Raw genomic sequence first — 19,135 nt, 5'->3', positions numbered from 1 at the left:
TCTCAGAATGTTCGAAAGCGCTGCGGAAGAATTCAGCAAAAAGATTCGCAGAAGTGTCACTGGTGATCGAGTTTTGGCTGCCATATGTTACGTCAAGCGAAACACCAGGTGATTTTTTGCACATCAAATTTCTTTTCTACAGTCCTAAAGCGAAAGTAACGTTTGCGGGCCTTACGCAGACGGTTTCGCAGGTTACGCAATTGCGGATGGTTGTTGGAAGTCCATCGAATGCTTTCGGGTCTTTACCGAAACCAACCATGGATTATTTCGTAAATGTTTTCATAGAACACGGATAAGGCATTGTCCACGGAAGGAAGGTTTAGTAACCCATCCCAATCCAATAACACAATTCTCGCGTTAATCTCATCAAAATAGCGCCGTGCAAAGTTATACTCACGATATGCTCCGGAATCGGGCGACTGATGATCTTCAATACTGATGTCCACTTTCAGTACGAACGGTTTATGGTGACGGTCAACATTTAGTATGACGGAAGGCGGCTCGAATAGCTGAATGAAGTGCGGATCACTGACGAGTACCAGGTCGAGAAGCTTGCCATTTACGTTGGCAAGATCGTTGATTTGTCTGAGTCCTGTAGACAGTAAAGACTCAACCAGAGCAACCAGAGCTGTTCGGATGAGGCATTGAGCGACAAAAATCCTTGTACATCTTCATCAAAATTCCATACCAAATTGGGTAGGTTATAATCACCCAAGACGATAGTCGTGTCACGTGGGCTGGCCATTTCAAGTAGCTGAAGGACGGTGTCGGCATGTTTTGTATAGATATCGAGATGACTGCAAGGACGGATGTATATGCAACACAATTAAGCGATTCGTGTGGAAGAATGAATTGCACAGTAACTTTCTCGAGATTACCGCTGTCTTCGAGGTGTATGGCTTTACAATTCAGCTTAGACTTCACGGTAATCAGAACACCACCACCACGTCGGAGTGCACCAGTGCGAGGATTCCAGTCACAACGATAGATGGAATAATTTTTTGCGAGCTCAGCATTCCAGATGTCCGTGTGTAACCAGTGAATACTACAACGTCGAAGTCACAAGAAAGTAGAGAATGAAGAAGTGTGTTTATTTTTGTCCTTAATACACGAACGTTCTGGTAATAAATGGTCACGTTATTACACATTTCATGTAGCCATTATGGGTTGCCTCACACATGCTCTTTCCCAACAACAAAAAATAGAAATCAATTCGTTTTTTATTACTTCGGATATTACTAATGTGTAATACTAAATAGAAAGTTTAGATGACCCAGAAAAGCACTGTTGGTTTACGAGGCGCCGTAGAAGCAGCTGAAAATGGTTGATTCATGATTCATTCTTGTTCTCGTGAGAACAATACACAAACCGACCGTATGTCAAGATTTGTGTCTTCATTGCCAATGTATGTAGTACACTCAATATGCATCAACTCTTCTAAACACCCACTGCAGCACCCACAGGTGATTTTCATTCCACCACCTCCATTGACAACGCATAAAATGAATAATACTCACGCGTGATTCAATCATACACACACACTCTCCACCTTACGCTATGAAAACCGACCTAGTACATTTTTTCATCGAACCTCGAACCATCGAACCTCTCTAAAGGAGAGGGGGGTTGCATAACTCGACTACTAATCAAGCAAATTGAACCATGTTTGGCATGTTGAGGTGATTCGACACTCCTCCCCAACTCTAAAAGGTGGGGGGGTTTACTTAACTCTACATCATTAATCAAGCAAATGGAGTCAAATTTGGGATGTGAGGGTTTTTGGGTACGAGAAATGTTTCTACAATGATATGACACCCGTCGCTCCTCTGGAATGGAGAGGAAGTCCCATAAAAATATTGCAAACATTTCAACCAAACATGACATTTGAAAATTTTCGGAAAGCTTTGAAGGAAAATGAGAGAATTCAGAAAATTAAATTCCCATATGTTCTACAATTATATAGTGACAAGCGTTGTTAGTTCATTTGATGTTTGCGCTAGCGAAATTGATCTTTGTTCGAAAGTGGAAAGTTGAAAACTCGAGGAAGAAATTGTCCTATTTAGGACGGTCTCTATTCTATCCTATATTCTGTGTCAAACATTTATTCCATGTAACGAAGAAACATCTTCTTCTTCTTCAATAGCACTAACGTTCCTAGAGGAACTTCGCCGTCTCAACGTAGTATTACTTGCGTCATTTTTTATTAGTACTTAGTTGAGATTTCTATGCCAAATAACACGCCTTGAATGCATTCTGAGTGGCAAGCTCTAGAATACGCGTGATCACAGTGCAAGTCGGAAACGAAGAAACATGTTATTTGCAAATGGTTGAAAAATCATGAACGAAAATTGTGTCTGAAAATAATCTGACATTATAATAACGAGTTTTGGTAGAAGTACTAAGAATTTAATCGTAAAAGGTAATTTTAAAGGGTCGATTAGAAGAACAATCAATGAACAATTCTGTGATTGGACCCATGAACGTTCGCTTAGCAAGAAAACGTGAATGTTTGAAAGTATTGATAACAAAAAATTAATTTTGGGCGGGACGAAATTTGCCGGGTTAGCTAGTTATTAAGTTAATGACGCAAGTTCATACTTTCATTGAAATGACAAAAGTTCCTCCGGGAACGTTAGTACCATCCACAAAAAATTGATGGAAGAAATACTGACATGATATGATATTGCAGCATGAAAATGCACCGGTGCATACCGGTAAAGCCGTGGAGCAGTGGGACGCAATAAAAATCGCAGCCGTTATACTCTCCAATCCTGTTTCCGTATGATTAGCACATAGTGCATTTACCGAGCAGCACTTCGTCGAATATAAAGATGTCTAAAAATGAGTCGGCGAATGGTTCTCGTCAGAACAAAAAAAAACATATTGGAAACCTGATTTACCTGAGAGATGGCGAAATGTGTAGAATCGAATGGGGATTACTTCGAATAAAAATATTCTGTGGTTCTTCTAAAATTATAAGTTTGTCTCATCGAAACAAACCGGATAACGGAAAACTTGGTAGAGGACATTGTACACATTTGTTGAGTGATATGTTAGCTTCTAAAATCGAAAACAGATCCCACCACTAGTAACCCTGTACATATATTGAACTTGTATACAGATTAGAAATGTTCCATGCTGTAATGATCAACATTTACATTGAGATTGGAAATGACAACCTGACAACTATCGCGTTGCTCTAATACCCGCATGGTGCTAGTTCCTAGGCTCAATTAATTCAGTTGTAAATGTACATAGCTGAACTCTGGATTGTTCGAAGACGTAACGAGAAAAAAACTAAATTTCGATATTTTTTCAGGTTCTGGAAACAGGGCAAATCAAATGTTTGTGCAAAATCGTGGCAACATAGGCGAATCAGGTACTTTTGACTAGACCTTTTTTATTATAAGCTTCCATGATTCACTGCGACACATTTCAGAGGATGACTCGCCACATCAATACATCCCTCCTAGCGAGCAAAAAGTGGAAGAGCCAAAAAAATACACTGGTAGTGCTATTCCAAGTCGATCATTCAAAATGCTACAGGCTATGACACAATCCGACGCACCTGGTAAGTCTTTGATAGAGATTTCTTTATAAAATACATCCAGAGAATTGAGAATAAAATCTCACTATCAATAAGTGAATATTGCATTATTATCTTAATTGATTCAGTAAAGAACAAAGTATTTCTACATTAGCAACTTCACACAGTAATGGCCATATTTACATATGAAATAACTGTACTAGCAAACATTATCCTGTCAGGAACTTTAATAATATTTATCGTTTGAAAACAAGAAAATACTAAACCCAACCACTTATTACCGTTATCATCAAGCGTTGTTATTCACTAAAATGATTAGTAATCCCTATTAAGTACACAATGCTAGAATTTTCAACTTGAAATGATTGATCAATTTAGCATTAGGCTTGTGTTGAAAGATAGAAGTCAAAGCAACGAAAAAGGAAATCAATACAAATGATTGTATTCATAAGTTCAATCAGCCAATCGGTCAATCGTTCGGTCATGATGTAATAGACTCTACTACGATTTCAAACACCATTCTCTCATTCCCATGCTCTGATCATCCAATTGGTACATAGTTCCATAATCACAATGTTTCTCTCTTTCTCATTTATCGTTTCTTCCAACAGCCGAAACCAATTCCTCTGACATTGAAGGTAATCAAAATTTACCATGCAACGGCGACATCCAATATTCACCTTACCCCTACCCATTGCATCATTACTGCTGTACTCCTAATTGGCATTATTACGATCCTAACAATCCCCAGTACTACCCGCATCCACCACCACCACCATTACCACCTCCACATCATGCCCCCGGTTATTACTATCCCCCTCCACCACATCAACATCCGCACCACGGCCATTATGACCGCAGTGCATATTACGCGGGCTACATGTCACCACATAATTTCTACTATCCACAAGAACCATGCTCACCCTGTACACCTCCCCCATACTACCAACTAAGCCAACCACAGGTTGCATACTGCGAAAATCTAATGCCGGAATCTCCGACACACACATTCGTGATTACGACGCCTCCTCCGCGTATTGTGGTCACCCCCAGCGCCGAAAACTCCGACGCCGAATCTCCGCTCAACGACAACAACGATCGGCCACATCCGCTAACTCGATCCCAAAGCAGTCTGAAACGACTTTCGGAGCGGCTTGCAAATTTTACCGTTTCCCCGGAGAAGATTTCCCCAGTCGATCTGCAAGATCCCTTGGTGAGCTGTTCACCTAGCAGCCCCCTCAACGAAAGATATCGTACGTTTGAGGAAAGCACCTCGTCCGCGACTTCCTCTCAGTCTGAGTGCTCAGACTCGGAAGAGGACAGTAGCAAGAAGTTGCCGCAGCTGGCAATGAAAGGGAAAAAAGACGATATTGAAGCCGTAGTAAGGCAGGAACCCCAGCCGGTAGAGCATGAAGAAAATAGCGAGAGTAGCGATGAGAGCGAAGATGAAGAAACTGTCGGATATGAAAGCAGTCAACCAGAGCATTTGCCGCATCAACTAAGTGTGATCTTCGAAGAGGATAGTGTATATACTTGTTCGGCAAATCTCAGCCGCAGAACTAGCGTGTGCAGTAATAGCTCAACATTGAGTGACTGTTCATCTACACTTGCGAATGATTTAGATAACGATGCGGATGTAGATAAGGAAATCATATCTGGCGGAGGTAACCACACAGATGACGATATCGATCGCCTAGAGGACGACGAATGCAATCCGGAAGGTCATCAAACCGAGAGTTCACCAACATCCATACCCTGTGATCGAAGGTCCGGAGCTGTCGAAGAAAGTTGCAGTGAAAGCGATGAATCAGAATCCGGTGATGAAAGTACCGAAGAAGCAGCAGGGAAACACTCTTCCAATGTTGATACGTTGATTATTGCTGAGAAACGTCAAAATCCAGATACGCAGAAAACACCGAACCAAAGCGATAATTATTCAACAGATAGTTCAGAAGAAGAAGAAAGTGAATCCGAAAGTGACCCGAATGAGACGGGTGAAGATGAACAGAAAGATTGCAATGACATGAACACAGACGTAACCGTAACGATAACCATTCCTTCGATGAGTGGTAAATCGATAAACGAGACAAATGATACTCACAAAGTAAACCAAGAGCTGCCCAAACCGAACTTCGTGGTGGATTACGAGGATGATACCCAGGTTTCGGTTTCTGTTTCACTGCCACTCAAAATGAAGCCATCGACGATCGACGAAACTGTTGAAACGAAACAAATCGAAGAATGTGACAGATCGGATGCAGCAGCAGCAGAGCAAGAAACACAGCAGGATGATGATGAGGAGATCGATTTCTGGAGTCAGATTGGCGAGGAGGATGATTACTGCAGACCAAGAAGCTCTTATTCGAGAGATTTTTGGAGCAGCCGTGAGGTCAGTATTGATCGTGATGGGGAATGGAATCAGAATGGTGACGATGATGAGAAGTACCACGACGATGGAGAAATTGATTTCTGGAATAACGAAAACGGTCCTACGGAAGCGATTGATCTGTGGAAAGCCGACCCTGTGGTGGAAAGTTTCCTACAGCGACAGAAGAATGAAAGCGCCAACGATTCGTTGGAGTTTTGGCAGAAGGAGAACGAAAGATTGGTGAATGATTTGTACAGTAAGCAAAACGATGATAACGATATCCAAAAGGGTTGTAAAATCATGGATGAAAACAATAACTCCAGTACCTGGGATAAAGTAGAAACTCTCAAAGAGACGTCGTGCGAGGAAGCCGGTAATGGGCATCAAACGGAAATAATCAATAATACATCGGTCAAAGACTCTGACAATAATACAGATACCGACAGCTCGGATGAAATCAGTGGCGATGAGAGTGATGATTACGAAACAACGAATACGTCGAAGGAAGAATCGGACGCAGATGCCGATGACTTAGACAAAATTGAAGATAGTAACATAAAATGTCCGGAGAAGTTGAAAATAATTTTGGAGGAAATGGTGGAAAAAGAAGTAATTCTAAAAGCTGATGATACGACTGAGCGAGCAGACGAGAAAACTATGTCTGTGCGGGATAGAATATCTCTATTTGAGAATCATCCAGTCCCCAGTCCCTTACTGGAAGTACCACCGCAACGACAAACAAGTAATTCGGGCTGCCATTTAAGACCCGCATCGGTTCAGAAGTTATCGTGTGACGAGTCGGAAGCAGAAGACGACTCTGGTGTTACATCAGACATGAGCAAACACATATCAGAGGTAGAAACTGACTCAGAATTCTTCCCGGAGATGCGAAAAATGACCCGTTACCAGCGAGCAGCGACACATTCCAGGTTATTTAAGCTTTTGCAGGACGAAAGTAACAATGGTGATAGTGAAGATGAGGAAGCCGAAAAGATGGCATCAGTTGAATGTAACAATAACCATAAAGAAACCACCCAGAACGACAAAGCGGAAAAACTTCCACGCGTGAAGATGGGCAAACATAAAGAATCATTATCTGAAGATAATTCCAGTAACGCAAACACTGCCACCGATCGCAGAGATCGTTTATCACTGCCAATTAGACATCAATCCTCTTCAGGTATTGAAAGCTTGTCTTCGTCTACCTCGTCGGCATCTCCTGTATCAGGAGCAATGAATGAGAAACTAGCCGAAGAGTTGGTACAGAGCTTATTGATGAAGAAAAAGGGTAGACTGTTCCGTAATCTACCACTCGAGAAGTTACACGCAGCAGCATTGAAGATTCTCCAAGAAGACTTAGAATCGAACGGAACAATCAGTTCGAACGAGGACAACATCCCAACCGTAGATTCGACGCCGGCTTTAACTCCGCAAGAATTCAAATCGGAATATCAGAACTCATACTCCGACTATTACGACACTTGGAGTGAAACAAATGATAAAGCATCCCCACACGACATAGGTCAGCAGGAGGCGGCTCCCTCGAAAGGGCTTCGGTCTTGGCAGGAGAATCATAACGGTCGGAAAACAAGTGGCTGGACCGCTAGATGTCCCCGGGTACTCAGCAATAAGAGCATATCGCGGCTAGCGGAGGTTCGAGAATCCAATTCCCCCGAACCCAGCACCATGTCCCGTTCACGTCCACCATCGCGTGCATCCAATCAGTCGCCTTTCCCATCAATGTCTGGACTGATGGAAGACCTCCCTTCCGGGTCACGAAGTGCATATAGGCATTGCAAATGAAACAGTATATGCACTAGTGGAGGTCTCCTCTCTTGTTAAGAAACTAAGAGTGGCACACAGATTATAGTGCTGCTCAGTAAGTTGGAATACATGATCGCGACGAATGTTTTTTTGTTGTTAGCAAGATTGTGTTCAAACGTTGCAATTGAGCATTTAGCGATATGTATATTTATGAGAAATCAGAAGATAGCAGGAAGCATTTGTAGCAAAAGCATATCATCAAGATTTCAGAAAAGCAGGTATCTTCAAAATTACTTTATTTTGTTTATTTGATTGGCTGTAATTCCATCTCACATCTGTGTTTGAGCGATTTGTAACTGGTAGTATTTAAAGTAATATTTATCATTAAGTCGCAAACGCATTGCATCAACAAAACCTAAACATCCCTGCGCCAAATGAAGAATCATATGTAGGTCAGAAATGTTTCTTCTTCTTTTTCGACTACGCTATTTATTTCCAAATTTCGAGAAGCTTTACAGCCATCCAGAAGAACTGAGATCGCAAATAAAATATTACCTTAAATACTACTTTCTATTGGTAAGGTAAAATTAGGACACAGTTGGAGCAAATCCTAACTTTACCTTTACTTACTGTTTTTCCTCACAAAAAAAACAACAAGAGACTATTTATTGATGCTTGATTTTGTATCTTGTGAATTTTTAATCATCATCGATTGTACACAGGCTATGAAATTCACGTTTTAAATATACCACACTGAGTAGTGCTTTACATCAATAACCAAAATTAATCAATAATTGCATTAGGTATTCCACCGAACTATCTCAATAGAGTAAACTCCACCTTTGGCGTAAAATTCATCAACTAAAAAGAAGAAGAGCATGTTTTGGAAAAAAATGTTATACAGGAAGAAAATTCGCGCGTTATCCATATTTTTCTTCTTCCGAACTTTTATTCACCTCTATATTCAACACAAGAGAGATATGTTAAATTGATAAAATCATTAACTGTGTATAAATTACTACCTATTTTTTTAAGTAGCTCGAAACATTTAGAATTCAAACGAACGATTTTGCTCATACGTTTGGCTTCGTAACAAAACGATCGAAGCAAGGACAAAAGCTCATAATATATATTTCGAATCTTAAAAATACTAAAACGAATAAGTTAAAGGTGAAGTTTTCCTCTAATTTTCTACACTAAATTTGAGAACTTACTGTGAGCATACATTTTTCTACTTAACCAAACTAACACCTAGAATAACGCAGCGGCAAGACCAAAGTTCAACCAAAGCGAACCAGAATTCAAGGAATGTATCGACCGTTCTCATCGTTTCTTTCTGTTTCAGAAAAAGAGAGTGCCGGGGAATTGAAAGAAAAATAGAGTTTGTTTGCCACACAGTAGCCAACACCACAAAACATAAAACTATTACAAACATATTCTAATAAAAGCACCATAGTGAGTAAAAAGCAGTCTTCGTAAATGGGTTCCGAGTGAGCGCTGTTATAACTAAAGCGAAAATCAACATAAATTGGTTAATTCACAAATTAGGTGCTGTAAATTTAGCACTAATTGTAAATTGGATTAAAAATTGTTCTGTATGTAGCATTAACAATAGATATCGGCTGAAAAAAAAAATTGATTAAAGATTAATGTAAACACTGCTGTTAACTTGTTCGATAATCACATTCAATAATCACTCACATTAATATTATTTCGAAAAAGCCCAATTCATAAGTCGTTTTTCGGTTTCAAAACTGTTCTTCATTTGGCAAATTAATGCCAGATTTTTCTCAGAAATTTCCTGATTACTTGAGATATCATAGCTTACTGGTATGCAGTAGATTGTATAGTCATTTCAATTTATTTGTGACAAGTCGGGTTTATATGTACATTCATATCTTAAGACTTAATATACAGATACGATGCCCAAGGTTTACCCCATCTTGGTTTAAAGGTTAAGGGATAGGCATGTTTGCTGACATGTTCTGGCTATGGTTGATGTTTTTATCGATCGACAACTGACTGTGAATTATCATATAGATATTGCCAGGAGAAGCCAATACTCCTTACGAAATCTCCGAGTTCAAGTTGAGTTCATTAAGGAAATATCATATAGGGCTGGGGAAAAAGAAATATCGTATTTCTGATCGAAATTTGACGCTTTATTTAACATACTTAAAATTATCCAATTTAAGTCAAATATGCGCTGTTTTGTTCGCAAACTTGTTGCCATTTAGAAGGCAACTTCATTATAGCAAAAACGTAAAATATGGCGTATAGTAAAAACGTAAAATATGGCGAATTTATGGCGGACTCCATCTTTGACGCGCTATAACTTGAGACTGATAAGGACAATCACAACACTGTCAAAACGACACTTGTAGCACAGATCGTCTTTAAATAGCCGTATAGTATGACCCGATGCGATAAGTACAACAGATGATATGTTTAAGTGTTGCCATATATTGACAATATACGACATTTCTTTTTCTCCAACCCAATATTAATACGTTCAACCGTTTATTCCCGATCGATCAAAGTCTAGATAAAATTGCAAGAGCGCTTCAATGTAAATAGTACTGGGAGTAGAGGTACTCTACTCGTGAAATGAACGATTCGTTTCTTTCGTTTTTGTGCGTATAGGTATGTGTGTTGTAAGGACACTCACACATACGATATGGCTCCCACAACCATGCGTTTTGATACTTTTTGCGAGCGTTCTACAACGAGTTGCGAAGCTCTTGGTATATGCACGGTCTTTCTCTGATTATGACTGTCCTGAAGGAAAAATAGTCTCTAATCTGATAATGCAATGTCACAGTCCCGAACCAAAAGATTTTTGCTTCTTTCAATCCTAGCTCACTTTAGAAGCGTTTACTAACCGTTGTACCGTTCAAGTCCAAGGTCCTCTCTGAGGATCTGAACTTCCCCTGCTCTCGTCACTTCAATCACCCTGCTCTCGTCACGTCAATCAGCTAGCACACTCCGATCGTTTATGTTGCACCATATGAACAATCGTCTCTGAATTTTCGCCGGGCCAACTACACTTTATTGGGTGATAAACTCGCCAATATTGACTGGAGTTTCATTGAATCTACCGATAGTGTCAATGTCGCAGTGGAGTTCTTCTGTACAACAGTAATGGATGCAATCTTTCGTGTTGTTCCTGTTCGACGACTACCGCATAATCCGCCGCTTACGCGAGCTGAAGCGAAAACGATCAACCGCTCTGTTAGTTACACTTACAGTTACAGTAACTGCCGTTCATCTTACTTCAAACGACAGTTCAATTTGGCCAGTCGTTATTACCGTCAATATAAACGTTTTCTCTATAATCGGTACGTAAAACAAACGGAAGCGAATCTACGCACCAACCCTTGTGGGTTCTGGTCATTTGAGAATACCAAGCGAAAAGATGCTGACTGCCTTGTTCTATGTTTCTTGGAAAGAGCACGGCTTATAATGATCCTGAGAAATGCAATTTGTTTGCCCGTCGGTTTAAACGAGTTTTCAACAATTCCTCAACCTCTTGCAGAAGCTACAAGTGGGTTGCCTCGTGATGAATTCAACTTCGACATTCCTCATATTACAGAAGAGATGATGAAGACCGCTATGCGTAAATTAACGCTCTCGTATGCCGCTGGACCAGAAGGAATGCCCTCAACAGTCTTGAAGCTTTGTGCAGATGTTCTTTGCTTTCCGTTAACGACGATAATCAATTTCTCGGTTCAGCAAAGCGAATTTCGCACCCGTTGGAAATTTTCGTTTCCTGTGCACAAAAAAAGGCGACAAATGCGATGTTGGTAATTACCGCGGCATCACGTCCTTGTGCGCATGTTCTAAACTGTTCGAGATAATAGTAAATGGATCTTTGTTAGTTTGTTACAAATACTATATCGACACACAGCAGTATTGGTATAATCTTCCACTATGTTTACGCAATCCATTGACATAGATCATTTTAATTCAGTGTCCATTGTTTATCAACTCTGATACAGTTTCGTACTGTGGTGATACAAAAGTGTATGGAGGGAGTGTGCCCAGATGCTATTTTCATGAGTTTGAAAAACATGATGCGTAGTTTTGCTCCATTGGGAGCTACCGTGAGACTTCCTCGATGGATAACCGGAAAAGATCCGACAGACACGTTCAACAAGGACTGAGCGAGTGAAGAATCATGACCGGGTGTCGGGAGAATTTGATCATCTTTTTGGCCAAAAATTAATGGCCTCCTAGTTCACCAGAGCTAAACCCTATCGAGTGTAAACTAGCAAAAGATGTCTACTTTGGCCCTGTTTAAGGCCGTGATCCTCCGAATATGTGACGAAACGTCGATGAAGGCGGGCTTGAGAAACGTTCAGAGCCAGTGTTGTACTATTTTATCAATATCACTAACAACTGACGTGCAACGTTAGTCGCTTCTTATTGACGAATATCTTGCCTAAATGACGACTGACGAACTTCGTCAATACACTTCGACCAATGAAGTAGGCCATAAAATTATCCGTAACGAAGTGTTGATTGTCGCGTATCTCTTCATCGAGCAAAGCTTCGATTCTCGCTTCGGTTGTTTATTGCATTTATTTATGTAAATACTATATCGGATGTTGAGAACAGTGGTTTCGAATGTGAGAGACATTCGCAGAGAAAGCGTGCTCACGGCAGAAAAAAGTTTTGCCGACATTGTGAAAGAGTGTTTCAAATTCGAAGGCACTAAATATTATTGTGCAATAGATGCTTATTGCACGTCATTTGATGATAATGTTGCAATGATCGTCATAATTTCTCAAAAATATGCAGTGGCAGAGACAACTTTCAGCTCTATTCGAAGTTGGTCATGTTGGTCAAAGATCAACATAACATTACTTTTCATTCAATACAATAACCAATAAAATCAGAATATGCTATGCAAAATAATAAAATTTTGAATTTGTATGAGAAAGTATTGGACACGGTGTGGATTAAATATTTTAAACGTTAATAATTTAATTAGTTGCGAAAGAATTTTCATGCTCATATCAATCATTTCGTTTGAGATCGAGGAGTTGTTTAGCACGCAAAACATATTTTTTTCTCAATAATAAACAACTAAAATTGATGCTCAACCCAACTTTTTCAGCTCTCCCTGATACAGATATATGAACCAGGTACCGATTTTTATCCATACCCATGAGCTACAAGACATCTACCATATCTATTCGTCGTGTGTGTTAGTACCCGAACGCTTCGCTAGGTTCAAAGTGGTGCATCTTCGCTGCGGCAAATCGACGAGTTCAGTTATTATTCTGCTCCCGTCCATTTTTAAAAAAATCCGGTGCTTGATATTGGCAGCCTATTGCAGCTCTTGTCTCAGGCTCCCTCCAGATATAACAAAGAAAGAAAACTTTCCACTAACATTTATTTCCCGAAATGCGTGTCATGCTATAATAATTATATAACAAAGATTACTGATTCCAAAAAAAATATGTCCTAGCTCAAAAATACGGTCGTGTTTTGGATACAACCACTAGAAAAATCAAGGTAAACATAGCAAGACTACCCGCAATTGCTGCTTGTTTAGTACTAAACTCGATATCTTCATTGTTAGACATGCATGTTGAATACATGTATCGTTAGTGTACGTGAAATCCAGAAATATTGTCGCGCAGGTAGTACGAGCCATATTCTACCAATACGAGTACAGAACAATAATTTGAAAACTTAACCACAGTATTGCCGTCCCCATCAAACTTCTCATCTGGAATCCTATTTTTACCCCACCAGAATGAAGTTAGTGAGAATAAAAGAACTACTCATTAACTATTTTTATATCTAGTCTTGCTAGTAGATGGAAATACAATCGGAAATTTTGAATAAAATTATCAAATCTCCGTAAATTGTTTCACTTCCAAAATTCGAGCTCGTTCTTCGATTCACGGCAGAAGATTTTTTTTCTGGTTTCATTAAACTTTTCGCATCATTTGTGAAAGAAGAATGTAATGACAATCCTAATGGATATCACAGTTCTGCTGAAAAAAGACAATACAATTGAATATACCATTGAAAAGTACCCTCCTAATATGAAGTGGAAACAGATAAAAATGTTTACAATATTTTAATACACTTTAAGCATAAAACATGTTTACTCGCTAAGACACAAACGGCTTGCGAACGCTAATAAAATAAGCTACGCGCTTTCAGAACACTTCACAGACCAAAAAATCGAAATTTCGTGTGTCTTGTTTATTTTTTTTTAGTTTAAGTGATTTAATGTTTGATAAAAACAGTTTGGTGATTAACCCTACAATAAAAATCAACATTATATATATTTCAATTTCTAACCGATTTTTCCGACATTTCAGGTCCTGGTGAAACCGACTTCTAATCGGATTATCAAACGTCGGACAAGCGGAGAACAAACGCACCCGGACAAGAGAAAGTTCGACATTGCTTCGGAACCCCTCACAATGAACACCTACATTATAAAAATTATAGCATTTTACTAGTTGTATAGAACTAGCATTAAAGTTGTAATCATAAATAATCTTTCTGTTGAAACAAAACGAGAAAAGCACAAAAAAAATATTTGAAACTAAAGTTTGGTATTGCATCGGAATGCTTTTAATCAATCAAAAATAATGTTTGTGTGAGTGTGAGATCTCAATTTTTCCCTTGAAAAAATTATGTTTTAATCCTCCAGGCCGTTTTTCTGAAATCTTGAAAATATTTTGTCCAGCTTCTGTAGTTCGCTTCTACACAATACAAAAGCAGAAGTTATCACGTTATTTTAATTTAATGAAGCGATAATCTATTTGTAAGCGGATGAAAATGATATAATGCTTATTTTTGTTTGTTTCCAAAATATATACTATTTATTTCCATTGAACCCGATAACTGTTACGATAATCTGAAGGGCAGTGAAGTATACAGAGACAAGAAAACAATGAGCCCAGTGAACATGAAAAATAATAGCCTGAACTGATTTGTAACATAACTGAGATGATGAATAAAAGGTTGAAACCCAGAGAGTGTCTAAAATTTCATAAAGAATATCACACCCGTTGACTAACAAGTACGAGGGTCGCTTGAAAAGTCCGTGAAAAGTCAGAGACTGACGCGTAGGTTATGTTTAGTTCACGATAAATACAATACGGTACCGCGACTTATGAAAAAGGCCTTTCAGCCATCTTGGATTTTGTATGTAAACAATCTGCAATATTTTGCAATATGTTTTTTTGCTTCTTGTGTGTGGAATTGTTTTGGTGGCAATAAGAGCATTCAAAAGTTGAAAGGTAAGTCTTTTACGATTAAAGTTAGGTTTGCAATATACTCTATCTTATTATATGTTTCAGCTCAAGAGAATAAATCGACTCTCGGTATCGGCTGGTGATGGAGATGTTTTTCCCGCGTTTTGCAGTTAGAGACGTCGGTTAATCGTTCGATAGATGCAAATAATCGAATATCTGCAATTTTATTCGAGGAGTTTTGTATCGAATAATGAAAAATCAAAATATGAATACATCGAATAATTATCAAAGTAATCGCGATTAATGAAAAAGGGAACCATTTTTTCTAAAAATTCAGTGCAAAATTTCTTGTAGCGTGTTTTTAGGGTCTTTTTTGATGAGAATAATGTACCTTCTAGATAGTTACTAGAGGATTTCTAGGAACTTCCTGCGGCTTGTTTTATTGTCGATATTGTTCCGAAGCTGTAACTGTAAAAATAACCATAAGCTACCGATTAATTTATACTATACAGTTTACAATTCTTTCGCAAGTGTAATTCTTTCACAAGTGTGTATATGTGTGGCTATTGTATTTAGTGAACAACTATACGAATGTCAAACATTTGTACATTACTTTTGCACGTATGAATCTAACGACAAATAATGTATGAATTTGTTCAATCCGGTGACAAAAAGGACTAAAATCAAATAATAATAGTCCGAAAATGATAAAGGGTGTGTCACATCAAATTGTATCACGGAAAAAAACGCTGTAGAAATTTAATTTTTAGGAATTATATCTTCAGCTTTCGCTTATAATCAGATAAGAGTGTATAGATCACGTTGGCCATGCTTCACTGTCAATTTTTCATAAATTTGGAAAAATGTCGTCGAACGAAAAAGAGCGTCGTGAATTAATCCTGCGCACTCATTTCGAGAATCCGGAGTTGTCACATCGGGACATCGGTAAGATGCTGGGAATCGTCCAATCCACGGTCAGCAGAGTACTAAAACGATACTTCGAGAACCCAACCATCGACCGGAAGGTGAAGAACGGCAAAAATGAATGCTCCGTCAGTGAAAAAGATCACAAGCGCGTAGTTAAGCAGTTTAGACGTGATCCGAGAAGTTCGGTCCGGGATGTCGCCAATAAGCTGAATTTGTCAAGTTCATTCGTCCAGCGGACCAAGCAGCGGTAGGGCCTGCGTACATACAAGGTTCAGAAGGCTCCTAACCGCGACGAAAGGCAAAACATGGTAGGGAAGACGCGAGCCCGGAAGCTGTACACCGAAATGCTGACGAAGCCGCATTGCCTGGTAATGGACGACGAAACCTACGTCAAAGCGGACTTTCGTCAGCTGCTGGGCCTGTTGTTCTTCTCCGCAGAGGACAAATTCAGCGTTCCGGAGGAGATTCGCAAGCAGAAACTATCCAAGTTTGCCAAAAAGTACATGGTGTGGCAAGCGATCTGCTCTTGCGGAAAGCGGAGCGCCCCCTTCGTGATGACCGGCACGGTAAACGGGCAGGTTTACCTTAAGGAGTGCCTACAGGAGCGCTTACTACCACTATTGAAGCAGCACGAGGGCCCGACCATCTTCTGGCCGGATCTCGCTTCGTGCCACTATTCAAAGGACGTGTTGGAGTGGTACGAAGCCAACACCTTCGTGCCAAAGGAAATGACTCGTGTTGGTGTCTCAGACCGAAAGTGATGAAAAAGTGATACACGTCCCCTTCGTACCAACTCATACGATACGCTAAACGATGACGAACAACGAATGATGAAACTAGAGAAAATCGCAATGTCGTAGTGTTGATATTTTCTGAGAAATGAATGAATTATTGATTTCTCGGTCTCTCAGACCTATGCGCGAGTAAAAAAGTGTTAACCGTCTTGGTGTTTCGTCAATATGTTGAAACCGCTGGGCACAAATTTAAAATTGACACCCGAAAATGTCAAAAAACCCCAACAATATAAAAACTGACAGCTACGTGAAGACAAAGCGACATAAAAAGTATATTCGAAGAACGCTTAGTCTGATAATTGATTACTCTGAAACTTGAACCGTGAATTTTCTATTTAAAAAAATATTTAGTACTTAAATTAGTGTTTTGAAAACATAAATTTATAAAAGCGGACTCCAACATTTACATCGGGGATTGCACACGCGGTTTGCAGTGCAAGATAGATAAAAAACTAGTTCTGTAAGTCAAATAATTATATATTTCTTTGATAAAATGTAATTACCTACGATGAATTTTCAGTTTGAACTGGATTAAACGTGCTGCTACAAAAACTACGTTTTACTAAACCGATTTTCCGAACAAATATGTTGAACCATTTACGATTGAAGCATAAAAATGATTGGCTGGTGGTGGAATTCAGAGCCTGCAGGAGTAAAATGAAGACTTGAAGAAGGTAGCCTCAGCTCCCGTTCTAAAATAGTATTCCAATTCAGAGTACCATGGAAAATATACTATACTAGTGGTCAATGATTCTATAAATATACTTCTTTTGAACTAGTAGCTATAGGGACCAAGTAGAAATATTCAAACGAATCAGTTATTTCAACAACATTCGAAGAATAGGTAATTTTGAACAGAAAAAAAATTATGTTGGTGTAATAAAAATATTGTGCATCATTCTCATGGTGTGCTCTTCATTCAATTGTCCTCAAAAAATCATGAAATGGCAAATTTATCAATATACTGAAATACCATTTCATTCAAAAACCATTATTCTGCACCATGTTTATTACAAAATTATGTTTAATGTAACTTTTAAAATTATGACATATTTTTTTATCATGAATGTCTGTTCTTTTTGATTACAAGAAATAAATATTCGCTCGATTAATCGAATACTGAAAGACAATTATTCGAATGAATCGAATATTTAAAAATGACTCCACGATTAATCGACAATCAAATAAACGAAAAATTTAGACATCTCTTTTTGCAGTCAAATCCCTTTCCACAGTCCTCTGTATATTTATACCATTTCCCCTCGCGCACTTATTGACGACACGGGCACACCTTTATTCCACACATCTTGGTTTAGTTCACGATAAATACAATACGATACCGCGACTAATGAGAAAGGCTTTTCAGCCTCCTTGGCCATCAGCCGCAGTGTGTGTAAACAATCAGCAATATTTTGCAATATTTTTTGTTTTACTTTTTGTGTGTTGAATTATTTTGGTGGCGATAAGAGCATTGAGAAGTTGGAAGGTAAGTCTTTTAAGGTTCTTCTTCTTGAATGGCGTTAACGTTCCCTGTGGAACTTTTGCCGTCTCAACGTATGCATTAACTAGCGTCATTTATTAATACTTAGTTGAAATTTATTAAGCCAAATAACACGCCTTGAATGTTTTCCGAGGGGAAAGCTCTAGAATACGCGTGACCACAGTGCAAGTCGATGGAAATTCCTCTGACGAAAAATCCCCCGGCCAGAACGGGAATCGAACCCGATCACCCGGCATGATAATGTGAGACGCTAACCACTCGGCCATGGGTGTACCAGTCTTTTAAGGTTAAAGGCTTGTAATATACTCTATTTTATTTTATGTTCCAGCTCAAGAGAACAAATCGACTCTCTGTGTCGGTTGGTGATGTAAATATTTTTCCCGCGTTTTGCAGTCAAATCCCTTTCCACAGTCCTCTGTATATTTATACCGTGACCCCTCGCGCACGACACGGTCACACCTTTAGTATATATATATACACACCTTGGTTTAATTAGTACAATAATTTACATTAATTGCGACATGCCGAGGCACCGAGATGAAGAATAGAAGGTGGGAAGATTCACGGGTTTTGGTTGTGTTAAATTTTGATTGTGTTAGTAGCCAGGAAGATAGGAAGTTCATATACCAGGCATACCAGTCAGTTACTCAAATGGTACAAAATTGAATGTGTCATCGAATAACGTTGAAAGAAGATATACAAAAGCTACTTACAAATTTTCAATTCATATTTTTCGCATTATGGAAAAAATCAGAACATATCACGAACTAAAATGTTTAATTTTTTCTTTGATTTCATAAATAGTATTATAATGTCTACTATGTTTGGATTCTAGAGCAACTTCATGGAAGTTTGACTTTTGTCAGCAATTGTAATTACTTTTTCACAGTTAGGGTGCTGAAAACTTCAGTCGTCTAAAACTAAGACGCAAGCGGAAAACTTTTTGTCTCCATCTAAGTTATACGCAGTCAATTAAATTTATTTTTCAAGTTCATTTTACATGAAATA

The 19,135-nt window shown here is 38.9% G+C and overlaps 1 protein-coding gene across 1 annotated transcript in view; it reads left to right on the top strand.

Moving 5' to 3' along the window:
* Nucleotides 1–14,684, top strand: part of LOC129775379 (uncharacterized) — a 45,548-nt gene extending 30,864 nt beyond the window's left edge. Inside the window, exons 10-13 of the mRNA XM_055780068.1 lie at nt 3,320–3,379; nt 3,440–3,571; nt 4,159–7,957; nt 14,021–14,684. Of these exons, the coding sequence (XP_055636043.1) occupies nt 3,320–3,379; nt 3,440–3,571; nt 4,159–7,718 (3,752 nt within the window). The 3' untranslated portion in view covers nt 7,719–7,957; nt 14,021–14,684. The remainder of the gene's footprint in view (nt 1–3,319; nt 3,380–3,439; nt 3,572–4,158; nt 7,958–14,020) is intronic.
* The last annotated feature ends 4,451 nt before the right edge of the window (nt 14,685–19,135 follow it).

Source organism: Toxorhynchites rutilus, chromosome 3, assembly GCF_029784135.1.
Source record: "Toxorhynchites rutilus septentrionalis strain SRP chromosome 3, ASM2978413v1, whole genome shotgun sequence".
Classification (NCBI taxonomy): Eukaryota; Metazoa; Arthropoda; class Insecta; order Diptera; family Culicidae; genus Toxorhynchites; species Toxorhynchites rutilus.
Note: the sequence above shows the minus strand (reverse complement) of the source record. Positions and strands in the feature narration are given on the sequence as shown.